Source organism: Grus americana, chromosome 7 (genome assembly GCF_028858705.1).
Source record: "Grus americana isolate bGruAme1 chromosome 7, bGruAme1.mat, whole genome shotgun sequence".
In the NCBI taxonomy this organism is placed as follows: Eukaryota; Metazoa; Chordata; class Aves; order Gruiformes; family Gruidae; genus Grus; species Grus americana.
The window spans coordinates 14,328,717-14,345,612 of NC_072858.1; the positions used below are offsets into that span (position 1 = coordinate 14,328,717).

Consider the following 16,896-nt stretch of genomic DNA (forward strand, 5'->3'; position numbering starts at 1 on the left):
CTGGAGCAGTTTGCTCCTGAAGGTCTGCACCCTGTGAGACGGACTCCATGCTGGAGCAGGGGAACGATGAGAGGAGTCCTCCCCCTGAGGATGAAGAAGCGGCAGAAACACCGTGAGATGAACTGACCGTAACCCCCACTCCCCGTCCCCCTGTGCCGCTGAGGGGGGGAAGGTTGAAGCCGGGAGTGAAGTTGAGCCCGGGAAGATGGGAGGGGTGGGGGCAAGTGTTTTAAGAGTTGATTTTATTTTCTCATTCCTCTACTCTGTTTTGCCTAGTAATAAATTAGATGAATTCCCTCTCTAAGTTCAGTCTGTTTTGCTCGTGCCGATAATTAGTGAGTGATCTCTCCCTGTCCTTATCTCGACCCACAATCGTTTCGTTATGTCTTTTCTCCCCTGTTTAGTGAATGAGGGGAGTGAGAGAGCGGCTCTGGTGGGCACCTGGCCTCCAGCCAGGCTCAACCCTCCACACTCAGTCTCTTTGCAAGCTGCTATTTTTTAACCTTTGAAAAATACCAATTCTTAACAATCCTTACGTCTCCAGTCAGTGTCCCAACAGCCCTAGAGAAAAGTAAGGTTTTATTTAAAGTAGTTTTAGTTGAGTCAGTGAATATTAGGCAGATCGGAGCTGAAGTTGTAGCTTCCAAAACTCTCCCCCCAAAAGCCCTTTCCCTTCTCTCTCCTCCTTCCAAAAGCTAAAGCCAATGAAACATTTCTGTCTGCCTTCTGACCAAAAGCCCGATCTGTGCAACAGAAACTAAAATGCAGGATTTATTTAAATTCAAAAACGTACCCCCAATGCCCTTGCCACCAAGTTGCTATTTGTCCAGTTTTCTAACATTTAGCTTTTCCAAGCAAGAAAAAGTAAAATCATGGAGACATTTTTCCTTAAGCAAAAGATGTTTACCGGAAATCTTCTTTACTTTAAAGCAGCAACCAACCCACAGCATGTATCGCATTTACGCCAGAGCTGTGACGAATGCCTTTTGAGCTGCAGTACTTAAACCACTTGCATTTTAAACAGCAGTTTGTCAAGTGATGTTAATTATTTGGGAGGTCTCTGCTCCTAGAAACATAAACATTTCTTTTTATACTGATCACATTTTCTTTTCCATGTGGTGCTTCCAGCAGAGACTGAAATTAAAATGGCTTCTTTGCGTGCCACGGTGTGGTTTATGGCTCAATTCCCCCTCTACGCTCGCAGGCAGGGGGTAGCATCGCACCGGGGCTCTGCACAGCACCTTCCCCGTCGTTGCTTTGCAGGTGGAAACCTCCCACCTGCGGAGAGGAGAGCTCTCCCAGGCTCAAACCCATCCACCCCTCCTTGAGGTTACTCAGCTTCCCTCTGGCTGGTAGCACTGGTCTGGGACTTGGAGTAGCCTGAGGATCACTTGAACTTCGTAAAGCAAGCAAAGGGCTCGGTTGCTAGGAAGCACCGCAGGGAACAGAAGAAGAACAGGCTCTTGCAGGAGTCCAATTCAAAAAAAAACAAACAACTTCCAGGCCTGTCAAGGTGCAACTCAAACACATGCTTCCTTCAAACCGCCCCCTGGTTCAACAGGCGCTGCTTTTGAGGTTGCAGCCTGGATGCCTGAGCTCTGCTTAAGCCAGGCCACAAGCCTCACAGTTCCTTGAAAACCACATTTTCAGTCCTGCCCTGGTATCTCACAGCAGGTCTTGCTTTTGCTGACAAGTCTATTGGCCAAAAGTTTCCAATGTTGTATCCATGCAGTGCCACATGGCTGCTCAGCAAGGTCTATCAGGGAGAAAATACGGCTGTGTCAGCCAGAGAAAGTTTCATGAAATCACAGCGAGCAACTCAAAGACTTCACCCGCAGCAAGACTAAACCTGTGTTCTCAGAGCCAAACTGAGCCACTTGCAAGTCACTTGTGGGCACCTTCTTGTTAGGGCTCTGTGTGCTTCGATCCATAAGGATCTCTTCTCCAAAGGTAGTCAAAGGCAGGAACAGCCTCTGCTATCCAGGGGAATTTTACAGAGAGGTCACTGCACATCCAGTGCAGTCCCTGCTTGGGATAAGTGTTGGGTCCTTCTCTGTTCTCCAGACTTCACAGACGAAGCCTGCTGTGAGCAACTTCTCCAGCCCTGGGGACTAAACCAGGGTGTCTGGGTAGGTCACCCCGCACGGACCAGCCTCGCACGGCCCCTGTGCAGAGCCGCTGTATTAGGTACAACGTGACGGGGCAAATTCAGACCATGGGTACCTAGTGTTACTTGACCCACCATGCTTCCCCTCTGTATTAGGATGCATTTACTAGTCTAGGCAGAAAGGGTGTAAACTAAACCACAAAAAGGAGCTGATTTTCATAGCAAGGGGCCTTGGTTTAACACAAAAGCTTCTCATAAAAAAGTGATTTTAACTCAATGGAGAGGGCGGAAACTCCAGATTTCTGCTGATGCTGACTGCTGCGGGGGGAGGCAACCAGGAGCATACTTTTTACATCATATTCATTACTGTATATGGCTTTTATTATATCCCTTTTTCTTTAAAATAAAAGTGCTATTAACATTTCTAGTGGGAAAAATATGTTCATGCATCCGATCAATTATCATGGTTCTCTCTGAGCCCGACCCCTTTGCTGTACTGTCAGACCCACGGTAAATCTCAGATAAACCAAAGGACTCCTCTCCCCAGCACCATCAACTGCCATAATTGTGAATATTATTTTTAATGCCAACAAATTACAGCATCCCTTCAAGAGACAATCAAGGCCAGAGTCAAGGAACAGAAATACCGGTGAGAGTAACTCGACAAGAGCTACAGAGAAGGCAGCTCTGACTCATTTTGGACCAGCTTCACTCAGATAAATATGTTTTCAAAGGAAAACATTGATTTAGAGGGGGATAGACAGGGAGAAAAATGAACAGACAACAATGCTAATAGGGATCAACGCTGGAGCAAAGCACAGCGATACGCAGGGCTGCAGCATACGCTCTGAGCGCAGGCACTCGTACTGTGGGGCTTGCGGCTGGCAGCCACGCTCTTATTTAGCCTCAGGGAGGCACGATCTCTCCTGACCTCCAGCTTGGTACCCTGCTGTGCCATCAGTAATCCCTGCCAATTCCCGAGGGCAATCGATAGGGATCAATTATTTACTTTGCTTTCACTTTCCAGGAAACTCCCTTTCCTTTAGGATTAATCTTTTTTATATTGATCTCATTGCAACCCTCTGCACGTATGGATATCATTAATGTAAAATTCTTTAATAAAAAGAAAGCAGGCCTATCAATTCTGAGATTATATGTCCAGAGACTGCCTCTTCTTGATTCCTGCTACATGTCAGCAATGGTAATTGTATTTGTTTTGCAAATTTATTTTATACTATTAGCAATATGAATCTTCTGGCTGCGGGAGTACTTATTTTGATTAAGCCTGCAAATGATTCCCTAGGACATGTCAGGAGATCCTACAAACCTTCCTGAAGAGACACCAGCTGCCTCTAAATTGATTGAATGATAGCTAAACATATCACCTATAATTCTTAAGAAAACAAGAGTTAAAGTAAGGAAGAGGTGAAGAAGGATCAGAGTTAAGAACAATTCCACATCAAGGAGGGAGAGGATCAGTCAAAGAGGAGACAAAATAAGACAACAAAATCTGACAAACAACATTCAGTCCCTAGGTCCCACCAGAATAGAGCATCAAGTTGACACAGAAAAACTAAGGAAAATGCCATGAATGCAAAGAACAAAATGAGAACGGGGATGCTCTTTGCTCTCACTACTTGTAACCAGACCCCTACGGTCAAATAGTGCCACAACTAATGAAAAACTCATTTGCCTTTCGCAATAAATAGAACAGGTTTCAAGTATAAACGTGGTTACCCATAAAATTATATATAGAGAGAGGTACTACACACTTAATTTTCAGAAGCGTTGTCAGCAGTCAATACGCTTTATCAGTCAGCTTGGGACACTGGCAGGTGACCCACAGGTCAGAGGCACAAACCGAAATAATCTCTGGGAGTCCCACTTTCAGCAAATGCCAACACTGCTTTGGCACCCTGCCCAGGGTCTTCTGCACCAGTTAATCCAACCCTGAGCAGGATTAATTTCTCATACACACACACACTCATTCGCTCTCGGGACTATACACCAATCGTGCTGAAAGCAGAGTGAGTTTAGAAAGAGCCTTTTCTCCCCAATCCCATATTGGTTTTCCATGGGCAACTATCTGCAGAATATGGGAGATGTTAACTCCCTAGTGAGGTTGATCCCATCACCAGTCACTCCGTCAAATGAGAAGTTACCCCAAAATCTAGACAATAGCTTAAGATATGATAAGAATACAAAGTAATACCAATTTGCAAAGAAATCTCACTAGCATGAGATAAATGTTGTCCGGTCTTCATTTTTTTCACTGTTGTTGTTTCTTATTTCTTCTGGGATATCAGCAGTTTTAATTAGGTATAAGAAGTTGGAAATTATTAACTTGAAGGTGTGTACAGCAGTGTGCACTGGAGCACAATTCTGTTTAGTGATATTAACTGCAAGGGTGAAATGTAGTATTTGGAATAATTATTGCAGTATAGGCAATGAATATACAGAGTGAGAAACAAAGCATGGGGATGATTTCAGCACTTGCATATAGACATACCATTCAGTACACTACAAGAAATTAAAAGAAAGCTAAAAATAGAACTCTATTGTGCAAAGTAAGAATAAATGAAGCTGCATACAGCAGCTATTTTACACTAGGGAAATGGCCTCCACCCTCTGCTGTTCCCCAAAGCCCCACAGCAGCAGCTCTCGCTGGGGCTGAGGGCTTCCACGCCACACCCGAATATCCCATACCTCCTGCCAACACGTGTGGGCGAGACCCAGAAATTGTTCTCCAGGAGAACAAAACTCGGAGGAAGGACAATGCCAGTGCTTCGCACCTCTTTTGCACAGGAGTAAATGACCAGCCAGGTGCAGGAAAGTCTATGGAAAATAAGATCCTGATGAAATGGGAAATTACTCCAGACAACCACCCAAAAGCCAATGGAGTCCTGCTGCACCATAACTCCTGCTTCCTTCTCCCTTTTTGTGCCACAACCACACAACTGTGGCTGCATTGCTCACCAGGCCTATACACACTTGCTAAGGGGAAAGTCCAGCCATGCATAATACTTACGTGGGTCTCTATATACACCACACAAAGACACACGAGCCATTATTTATATTGTATCCACAACTGATGGAGCGTCATCTGCAAGCAGCTTAAAAACTCAGCCGTTCGAACTGAAAACCACATCTGTCAATCAGTCCTGCTTCCCAGGCTAAAAAGCTGATGCGCTCTCACTAGGGACCTCTTTGCAATTACATTGATGCTGTACAATTACAGTTTGGAAAATGTGGCACAAGATACCCTTCTTCCCTGCTCCTTGTAAAAATTATTCCACCACAAAACACTGATAAATGCCTGTGACATGTAATTAAAACAAAAAAGAAACAAAGTCCTGCAATAAGGGACTCATTAGTAATTATGACTTGTAGGAGCAAAGGTTATTGAGCAAATGTGCAGGTATGCACAGACTCACATATCCCCTGCACATGAATTAATCCACTGTGTACGCTCTAGGTAATCAAAAGCCCTCTGAAGAGATGTGTACATGTTAATCACTAAACTCCGCACATCTATATGCACTGAATCCCTCTCCCAGCACAGTGCAGCAGCTTCCTTGGCTAAACCATCACTTTGTGTTAGTTTGGTTCTGAGTGAAAGAGAAATAAAAACTACTCAGGTGGTGGGTTTTTTTCTCAGACAAACTCCTGGATTTGGCCCCCTAAAATTAAGAATAGGATCTTCTGCAAATAGCACCTCACTCATAGCCATAAGGAAGAATTAAAAACTACTGCAGCAGGTGACAGTTGAATCAAACACATAACAAGAACATATATGATATATGCATCTATTAGAAATATGTTTCAAGCATGATTAGCTAGCAAGTAGTTTAATATAAATATTTAGTAAACTCTGCCTATGTTATAGGAATAGCATAGTACACAGTCATTCTAGAAGAAACCAACCTCACGTGAACAACAAGCAACCATATTAACATTTCCTGTTATAAATATTGTTAAAGTAAACACCGCACATATAGATATCACACAGCAGGTAAACATCCTGTCCATCAAGGTTGCGTTACCTTTGAACTTCCTATTTCGATTTTGCTTCTCATTGCAGAGAGAGCTCTGGAAAGCACCCCAGGACTTCTGTGGCTAGTGGTGGGAAAGGGAGAGGGAATGGGGAAGAGGAGCAGAGGCTGTCATGGTGCCAAGCACAGGGACATGGATGGAGACTGCATTGGGACACTTGGGCAGTGCATGTCATTTTACAAGGAAGAATGACCAGCTCCCATGTCCCAACATGTAAAGTCTCCTTTCAAAAATAAAGGTGCTGCCTTTCATGGCACAAGCCCATTGGGGTTTGTTTGCTAGCAAGGAATTAGTCAAGGTGTGTCTCTCCCAGGAAGCTCAGGCAACTGATGCTTCAGTTCCCTTGGTTCAAAGCTTATTTTTCCTCCCAGTCCCATCAGGTGGGAAACTTTCCTTCAGGTGACTCAGGGCCCATTCAGCACCCACCAACTCCATCATCAGCACAGACTAGCACGGCTCTCCTGCACTGCCACTGTATCAATGGGAAAGCAGTGTTTTCACTCAAGGAGATGCCTGCCCATGCAAGCCTGCATGTACCTCACCAGATGGCTCAGATAGGATCAACACAGCACCAGCTTGAAGGGCTTCACACAACACACCCAAGCAGCAGTGCAGGTCCAGGGACATCCAGCATTACCACCACCACTGACCGTACATCCCTGGGCATGACGCTTCGCCCACCCATGGCTTTCCCCTTGCCAAAGGATGCTGAGATTCCTCTGCCCTGCAGGAATGCTGTGTGGCTTTGCTTTGCTGCTTGAAAGCAGATTTGTGGGTGAAAGAGGGTAAAATGATGCCAGGTGTTCCTCATCATGACAGTCTGCGTATGGTTGCACTTTACTATAAACCTCCATCCCTACGTTAGGGCACCGACAGCTTTTAAACATCACCACCCCGACTTTATGATTTTTTTGAAAGGGTACCTCCCTCCTGATCCACTTCAGGAGCTTTTATCTCAATTTATTTTTCTGACCCCACCAAGGTGAGGGTGGGCCCCTGAGGAGGCAGGGACCCAGCACACTGCTCTGGGAAACCGGCTGTGTCCCCAGGACCAGCTCAGCAGAGCCACAAGCAGCCAGCCCATGCGGTATCTCCCCATCTGAGCTGATTTTCAGCAAGGTTAAATTACTAAGGTGCTTGTGAAAATCCCAGCCCATTCTTGCAACACAGAGAGGTTACCAGAAACGTCTGGAGGACATGAATTTATGTTTTACCTGTGCTTTCTAAAAACAAAGGATGTCAACCCCCAGGGCTGTCAATACAAGCCGTTGCTGTATAGTTACATTCATTTTCAATTACCCTTCAGAGAAATGGATAAGGTTTCAGTTTCTTTCCCCAGCTATTTTGAGACACATCTGAAACAGAAATATTCAACAGAAAGATGGAACTGGAGGAACGGTAGCCACAGACAAACCACAAGTGCAGATGTAATCTATTTTTATTAAATGTGCTTTGTTGCATCACTTTTTGTTTTTTTTTTAAATATAATGCACTTTTTTTTTTAAAGCATCGCTGTGCTAAACGCAGCAGTGCATCACCTCTGAACATAACACAGCCTGTAGCCCCTCTGTATGAAGAGGGAAATTTGATTTAATTACCCACATCTCCTCATTAGTCTCCCTCTCCCAACAAAATCAAAATTAAAGAGAAGCACACTCGCTGGAGTAGAATCGCTGAAAGGCAGAAGTTGCAGGATTACTGGGCAGTGCGCTGCCAGCTGCAGGCAGGAGAAAGCCCCAGCAGGAATGCCAAGTCCCTGGCACACACAGGAAACATATATAGCTATTATTCTTTCCCAGCCAGTTTTTTTTAAATTCATTCAAATAACACTTCAAAGGGGAAAAGGCCCTTACAACCACAAGACGACAGCCAGAGCTCTTTTTTCACGTTGACCTGACAGTGCTGTTATTCCGCATATTGCATATATATCATAAGATTAGGGAAGAAATAAGGTCAGGCCATGGAAACTTCAGAACACAAATGACGACCAAAAAAAATCTCTATTGAGGCATGCTTGCTAAACATCTTTAGGGAGAAAGTCACCTACTCCCTAACTACATCCATTTGTTCCTTAAACTATGGGGTTTGGACTTGGTGGAAAATATGAGAAGAATCAGGACTGTAACACGAATATTCACAGCCTAAGTGTATATACCTCATACATCTCTATTCAAGGAAAGCATGCAAGATACACCAAGCCCACGCAATGCTTTACCTGCATCTTTCATACCCATATTTACTATTGTAACAAGGAAGTATCTCTGAAAAGACATTAACACCGCACTAAATATGCAGCACATTTACTACGTCCGCAGTTAAGCAGAACATTTCAGAGCAATAGGCAAGTTTAATATTAAGGAGTGCAATATTCTCACAGAAGTATTTATGGCATGAGATTTGCGCAGACAGGGACATGGCTAGCATCGCACGTTGTCTATAGATTGAAATTCTGGTTTAATGTTGGCCTGTGCAGGATATTCCAGCCCCTTTCCCCCCTCTCCCTTGCTTTACGTTACCCAGCGAAGACAGACAGCGTGCTGCACTTAACAGCTTTACCTTCATCTAAAATCCGTCAATTCAAACCAACGTTCATTCCAAACCATAAAATTTCAAACGAAATAAACCAGAGTTTATGTTAAGAAGAAACTGCTGGTAGAAAGGAAAAATAAGGTGACTGGTTTGAGCGCTTACTACGCTGCCTTGCAGTAACCTTTGCCATCGCTTCGCTGATGTTTCCCCGGTGGGAGCTGTCAGACACTGCACACACACCCCCCCCCGTTACTTTCTTTTCGCCCCCGACACCTCTCCGCACGCCCGTCAGCGCTGCACAGCCAGATATTTGTCCCTTATCCCCGGCAATACAGCGAGACGAGCACACCTCCAGCCCGGGCTTCCCCTTCGGCCAGCCCCGCTCCGGGAGCGGGATGCTCCGGGAGGCCGAGCCGTGCGGAGCCCGCATCCCCCCGCTGCACCCGCCTCACCTTCCCCAGCCGCCTCCCGCTCCCCCAACACACACCCCCCCCACCGCGGAGGGGTGGCGGCGGGTCGGCCCTTACCGTAGAGCAGGCTCCTCGTCACCTGCCCCCCCATGGCCGCGCTGCCCGGCGGGGGCACGGCAGGCTCCGCTCCGCGCCAGCAGCCCACGGCCCACGCGGGAGCCGGCTGCCCCGCGCCGGCAGCTTCCACCCACTCCCGCGCCTCCTGCCGCGGCACCGGCGCTAGGAGCTGTCATGTTTATTTACATAAGAAGGAGGAGACTTCGTGGCTTCCTGAAATAGCTGCCAGCGTTTCATCGATGCAGCGTGTCCCCCACACACACACACCCCCCACGCACACGGTGCAGAACGCAGCGGGCAAAGGCATCCACGCGCGATGCTACCGGAGGTGGCGGGGGGTAAGAGGGGGCTGCTGGCCGGGCTGAAAACCCGGCGGTACCCGGCTCCCCGGCAACGCTAAGAACAAAGCAGGAGGCACTGCCAACTCCGCTGAAAAAAATTTCAGAACTCGTTTATAAAAAATAAAATAAAATAAAAATCAAACAACTTGGGCCATATGAAACTTTCACTACCCAGTGGTTTAGTATCCTAGCACAAAGCCCTGGAATAAATTAGAATGCAAAAAAAAATAGTTAAAAAAATTATTACCAGACATCACCACACCAGAGTCTTCAAACGGCCTCTGCTGGTTAATTATTAATTATTTAATAGCAAAGAAGTGCTTGAAATGCAGAATGGCTCGCCACGGACTGTAATAATAAAACATTACCCCCGGTAAACTCTTTTGTGTGAGGCTTGCATGCTCAGCCCAGATACAATGCTTCCTACTCTCCAGCTCATTACCTCTGCTGATGGGTAATGGCCAGCGTTATTAAAAGCAGGGGGATGCCGAGGGTGGTGCAGGGAGGTGCGCAGGGTACCGCAGCCAGGCTTGGTCCCTCGGTTGCTCTCTGCACCCCGCAGTTTGTGCAGGAGCTTGCTCGTTCCCTCCTCTCCATCTCCAGCACCGCACGCCCCTGCCCACACGCACGTCTCCCTGCATCTCTCCTGTGCACTGGTCTAAGGGTAAATTAACACAGCAGGTGTCGAGCTGCCACAGCCGGCCATGGCATCTCTCAGCTGGCTCATCCAAAACTAGTTCATGCATCTTTATGCTATGCTGCAGTCGCTCTTCGCTCTGCAAAAGAGCAGGAGTCAAACTTAGGCAGCCTTGAGTGCAGCTCTGCCTCCCAACTCTTACCATGGTGCTGGGCAAATCCTGCCATCCCACTGCCTTGACTCTGCCACCGGAAAAAACGGGAAATAAGATTTTTCTCCTGCCCGTGTTGTAAGGATTATTGCTTAGGATGGCTGGGTGCTGAGGTCTCAGCACTTCTGGGAAAAAAAAAAAAAAAAAAAGCAGTGCAAAAAAAAAAGCCCAAGCCAGAAAGCACAGTCAGGGTGTTTGCACTAACGCTGCATGCGTGAGGAAAGCTGTGCCCAGCATTTCCAACCTGTGAGAGGAGCCTCTCCCGAGCCCCCCAGCAGCAGCCAGGCACCACCACCGCCTCACCCACTGGCTCCCGCCTGCCCAGCCAAAGAGACTAGCACCCGTACCCCAGAGCCACGCAGCAGCTCTTTGCTAGCTGAGTAGCGCGCAGGCAGCGCTCCGCTCCTCCCTGCCCAAAGTCACACTCTGCAGAGCTTACGGCAGCTTCTTGGCAGAAGACTCTTCCTTTTTTTTTTTCCCCTTCTATTTTTTTTTCCTCCCCTCCCAGACAATGCTGCATTTACGGCAGCAGCGGTGCAGGGTGAGGACGCATCCCCAGGACCACCGCAGCATGGCCTCTGATGGGTGCAGGACATCTCTCGGGTCACGTCATCCCATCACAGCACCCCACTCTGCTCCCACGCCACTGGGGACCCACAGCTGCCACAAGGACATCACTGGTTTCATCTCCTGGTGGGCAGCCCCCCCGTTTGGGCTGGCAGCAAAGGGCCTGGGCGCTTACGCCATTAACTACCATGTTTCACTTGGAGGAATGAAGATTGACTTGGATATTCAACCCCAAATTTTCTCCCTCAGTTTCTCATTTCAGCTCTGCTTTCCATCCTTACCTTAATCTTGCTACAGCTCTGTGAATAATTGACTTCTTGGTTCACTGCCTCAACCAAGAGATTGCTAGGAAAAAAATATCATTTCACGTTGGCCCAAAACTGAATGCTTTGTGCGTCTTGCTGAACAAAATGTTTCTTTAACTCAAAATGAAGCATTTTATTTTTGGAGTTATTTTTACCTCATTTTTTCAAGTTACGGTCATTGAATCCAGCTCTGAAATGATGTCTTAAAAAAAAAAAAAACATTAAGCCCTTTGTTTTGAATATACCAAAAGGAAAATTTTGAATTGTTATCTTTTCAGATTATTTTATTTTTTGCAACTTATTGGCTTTGTTTGTTTGTCTGAGGGGGGAGGGTGGAGAGGGCAGACTGCCAGAATGAGTCATCCTCTTTGGCAGAAAATGATAAACAATTTCAATTTATTTAAAAATTGCATTTTTTTTCAGAAAAAATCCAGCACCCCCCTCTCCTGAACTTCCCCCGGTGCTGTGGAGCGGCTGCGGGGGGACGCAGCCCCACAGAGCCATCCACAGTAGCCAAATGGCCTCTCCTCCCTGTTCTGTGATAATTCCTCAAGGATTATTTGTTAGGTGGCAAATCTTTCCTTCACCGCCATGTTGTGCTGGAACTTATTCCTGATTTGTTCTTATCACCTCCAGGTCCATTTCAGACCTTGCCCTTTTCCAAATTCCTCTTTGGTCTTTCACGTTTCTGATTTTTCTCTAGACAGAGAAAACCTATCTGCAACCCTGTTCCTATTTCACAGTTCCCTATGCCGATACCCTCTAGGTCCCCTTGGGGTATTTGTTTGCCCTTGCCAATACGGACACTGCCTCCCATTTTGGCATCAAGTACAAAAATCACTATCATCACCATTTGTGCTCCCTTCTAAATCACCAACAAAGTTATTAGGGCTGGACCCAGCAGAAACCCGGCCCCTAAAGCCATTCCCATTCGTGAACAGCGTCCAGCAAACTCCGGCCAGGCAGCAGCACTGCTGTCCAAGCCGGGAGGAATCTGCTGCAGGAGTATTTTGAGGCAACGTCCAGTCTTGCTAAATATACTTATTAACCGCAAGAATAGGATGCTGAGGCTGCAGAGGGCTTCTGTAGATAGATTCACAGTCATCGGGCTGTGTATTAGACTAAAACCTTGGATCTTTCCAAGCAGCCTTGAGCAGAAAACGGGGCACCTCTCCAACCCCTCCCAGGATAAAACCCCCAGCCCTGGGCATTGGGTTCGGGTATGAAGTCGAGGCGTCTTGAGCATCTGCATTACTTCCCTGGTGTCCTGGTCAGAAGGCAACAAGGAAGATGATGGAGACCCACCACGGCCTGGGAAAACACATCCCAACGTGGCCACACAGCCCATTACACCCCAACTGATGGAAAGCAGCAGTTACCTGCAGGGAACCACAGCGGGGAAAGCCAGCTCTGCAGAGACCTGCCTTGTGCAGGAGAAGACACAGAAAAAGCTACAAAGAGATAGGGAAGGAGAGGATGAAAAATCTGCCTCATGGAGATCAAGGATAAGATTATACATATGCACAAGCCAGGACAGGAAAATGAAATTCCAGTTCGTGTGAGCCTCATGCAGCTAAAACTCTTTTGGGACTGGATTTGGCTCTATGGAGAACTGGAGTTTACTCTTCGTAAGCAAGACAAAACAAGCAATAAAACATCTCTTGATGGGGGTTTCATCCAATCTAATGGTGCTGCAGGTGGAGATTACCCGTCAAGAAACACGCCAAAATGTTTCGTTGAATATCAGTATGGGGGAAAGGAGGGAACTGTGGAAATCTGATATTTTCCAAGGACAGGGAATCTTCTTTTAATGATTTTTATGTTGAAAAAGTTTCATCAATTTCTATATTACCACCTGCACTTGACTTCATGGTAACAAATAGATTGACTAGAAATTGTCCTTTTTCACTCAATATAGTAGCTCTCGGCACACAGCTGGAGATCATCTAGGAAGATGGGAGAACTTAGAGGAACACATTCTCAAGTCTTTTTTCAGCATGAGTCTCTGACTGCTATTAGGGGGGAAACTTCACCTGTACAGAAAACAGATTTCCTTCAGGAACCTCTGCCACTGTAACGCCAGAGGAAAGCGATGTTCGCAACAGGAAAGCATCCAAGAGAAAATGTCTCACCAGCATGTGCTAAGTGCACAAGAAACAGGGACCAGAGCTAGGAAATCTTACATTCTACGTATCCTTTTAACATTAATTAATTGCCATTAATGGATGGGGCTTAGACCAAAGACATGTCTGTGCTTTCAATTCTTTATCTGTAATGCAAAAATACAGATACTGCCCTAGCAAAAGGTATGCTGATTAGTTGACGTTTAGGCAGCCATTTGAGAATATAACAAGTTATGTCGTTATTAAGCATTATTATAAAGCTTCAGCTCTGGATGAAAGCCAAATCTCAAAATGTAAATCAAAGGAAATTCAAAATCCTGGCTGAAAAATTCTTAAAATCAAAATCACCATTCGTACCTACAAATTCCAGCACTGCGACCACTAACCCAGGTGCTAAATTATCCTGGCACAGTTCTCTGCAGGCACAGCAGGATGGGGAATTTAAGGACAGGGAAAATCTGTAGGCTGAATATCCACCCCACATTTGCACTCAGCGTAAATGAGACATCAGTTGCGTTTGCTTCGGTGACAGGAGTCGCAGCGGCGCAGCAGTAAAGGCTGCTTCTCACAGGGCAATGAAGACATCAGAGAGGTGTTGTAATGGATGTCCAGGATGCAAGATTGATTTGGCAAAAGAGACGCGGTGATAGGAGAGCCCAAGGTCTCACGTCACTGCTTGGGGACTGCGACCCCTGCTCAGGCAGTCGAAGCTGCCACAGACATCCTGGGCCTAACTCTGACCCTGCCAGCACTCAGCATTTTATCATAACCTCCCTGCGCGACCGTCCGCAGGAGTGGAAGAGGGGAACAGCAGTGCTGGAGAGGCACGCGAGCCTGAGCGATGAGAAGGATTTCCAAGGTGAGGAACTGAACTGACCCCAAGCCAAGTTGCACAACGTTTTTCCATCAGCATGCAAACGCTCTTGCAAGACCCCCGTGATGCTGGGTTTATCTTCAAAGACAGTGACTCCGTGCATGGAGGTGTCAGGAAAGAAATTAATGCCCCAAAAGCCAAGAGTGCCCCTTCCTCCTTGAATACTTTTGGGATAATATATTGAGAAAACCCTGTGGACGGAACAAGGTAGCAGAGACTGGAAAGGACAGAATTCAGTGTAAGATGAAGTAGTAAAGCATTGCATGGGGCTAACCAGTGTTTCTGAAAAGTAGATTTTAGATGATACAGAAAACCCATGCCTGCTTTGGGGCTGTATCACCCATAATCTGCCAAAAACCCATTCCTGAGGGAAAGTATCATGCTATGCATGATACCGACCGCACCTTCGAGTGCCTCCAGCCCTCACCTTCATTCATATGCTAAATAAACATTAATAGCTTAGCATCTCACTGCCATTTCAGACTAACTCTTCAAGCAAAACACATTTCAAAAGAATCTTGGGCCTATCCAAATGTAATGGAAAATGAAGATAGAGGCATCTCACTAGAAGAAACATTCTAATTTAAAAAAAAAAAAACAAAAACAAAGAAATGCTGATTTGTAACACCTACTGAAGCTGACTTTTGCTTTCAGAACAAGCCTAAGAAACAGAAAGAAGACTAAAGTTTCTATCTTCCAGCAAAGATTTTTCTTAAGTCTCATGTGAATATCCTCATTTTGAGTCTGAGCGGAGGCACAGCACAATGACAGCACGTCGGGACCGAGAAATTTGTTATTTCAAGCCCCGTTCTGTGGCTATTAAACATTTGGAAACTCCGAACAGTATTATCCCATGTGATACGGCACTATGACAGCCTTCAGCAACAAAAGCATAGTATTTTTCCAAACAGACCTTCAGGGAACTCTCTATATTCTGTAAAAGTATATATATTGTACAAGTAGCTTGTTCACACTTTGTCATAAGCAATATCCAAACTCTGCACTGAAAAATGAAATTAGCAGCTGAAGTCATCAGCATTTTTAGGCTATTTTCCCTTTAACATGTGACTGTTGAGCAAACACCACATTTGTCTTCACAATATTCCTGTAGGAAGAGGTGGTGCATCTCTCTGCCTAAGCTAGAGAAGCATATTTTGATTTTTGCAAAAAATTAAACAGGGACCTTACAAGCAACAGGTTAATTCACTCTAGCAATCTTCATTCAGTGCCCTCTGGAAAGAGCATGGGCAGGAGCTCTGTGAAACCAAAGAGGTAAATAAGATAATCAGAAAGCACCGGCACCAGGGTATAAATGAAGGTTAGATAGACAACTGCCACCCGGCATGTCTGAGCTTTTGGGAGCTTGACTTTGTAATCTTAATAATGTTCCCTCGGCGTAGAGGTGTAATTTCTAAAGATTTTTCTTAGCCAATACAGTGAGAAAACAACCTCTGTGTTTTCCTGTCCCACCCTTTTGAGAAAAGCCTCTCACTTGCACGCACTGATGTTTGTAACCAAGCAAAGGCACTGTGTGTTTGTGATGTAAATATTAGCCCAGCAGAGAAATACGTTTTTATTACCCTGTTGAAAGTCCTTCAGAGAGGGCGGTGAAGGGCAGTGGGGTCCAAAAGAGACCTTCTGGGCTGGTGAGACAGGCAAGACCATGCCGCACGTCCACGAGACAATGTCCTCCACCGCACAAAGTTTCAGCCTGGGCTTGGAAAGGGTCCCGGGGTCACAGAGGAAAGTCCCCGATCCTCTCGCAGGACTGGCTCCCTGTGCACCCCTTCTCACCCCAAAGCTTCCCCGCCTCCTGCTGCAGGGCCATCCTATAGGAAGTGGGATTTATTTACAAAACTTGCTGTCACAGGGCTGCTTTCACAAACTCTTTTACATTACACTTCAAGGAACCAAAGGAGCTGGAGGTCAAACACTCCAAGGACAAAATGCACCGCAGGGGTGAATTTTCCAGCCCAGGCAAGATGAATCTTGCAGGTATAAACACAAAACAAATCATGTAATGCCCATTACATGTGTTGCCCTTTCCCATTCCCTCTGTTCATCCATTGCTCACCTCTTCTTCGGTCTCCTGCTCTCCCTCACCAGATACTGCTGTCCTCTATACCTACCCATCCTAGACTCTTTGTGGCTTTTCGAGTTTTATCTGAAATATACCCTTCCTCCCTTGCTATATCTTTTAACTCCTTTCTTCTGTTACTCAAATTAAAAGACATTTTGCATGTAACTGAGTCTCACAAAACTATTATGAAAGATCACGAGCCAGATGCAGTAGACTGGGGGCAGCTATTATTGGAATGAGAAATGACTTTTGGTTCTTCAGCTCAGGAAAACAGGATTTAATCAGGACAAAAATCAGAGCTTTACCTTCACAAAATGCCACTTGTTTTGGACCTGCTTTATCAAAGCACAAAGCAGATGAAAACAAAATGGAAATACTGTACTGAGTACAGTCATGTTCCCCTCCAGCCGACATTCCCTTTTCCAGTAGGAGGGGTCAGAGTTCAGTGGGACACAAACTTCATACAATTACCAAATGCAGAAGAATGTCTGTTTGCCCATGATCTAAACCAAACTAATATATTCACCACCACAGCATCTAGA

At 46.0% G+C, this 16,896-nt stretch overlaps 1 protein-coding gene across 3 annotated transcripts in view; it reads right to left on the reverse strand.

Moving 5' to 3' along the window:
• Nucleotides 1-16,896, reverse strand: part of NEURL1 (neuralized E3 ubiquitin protein ligase 1) — a 162,978-nt gene that overhangs the window by 82,202 nt on the left and 63,880 nt on the right. The window contains exon 1 of one of the 3 annotated variants that reach the window (XM_054832550.1): nucleotides 9,217-9,376. The exons of 1 other annotated variant lie outside the window; for it this stretch is intronic. In XM_054832550.1, coding sequence (XP_054688525.1) covers nucleotides 9,217-9,250 — 34 coding nt within the window. In that variant the 5' untranslated portion in view covers nucleotides 9,251-9,376. Of the gene's footprint in view, nucleotides 1-7,374; nucleotides 7,458-9,216; nucleotides 9,377-16,896 lie in introns of those variants that run through there. One more of the 3 variants, XM_054832551.1, reaches the window with a different exon arrangement.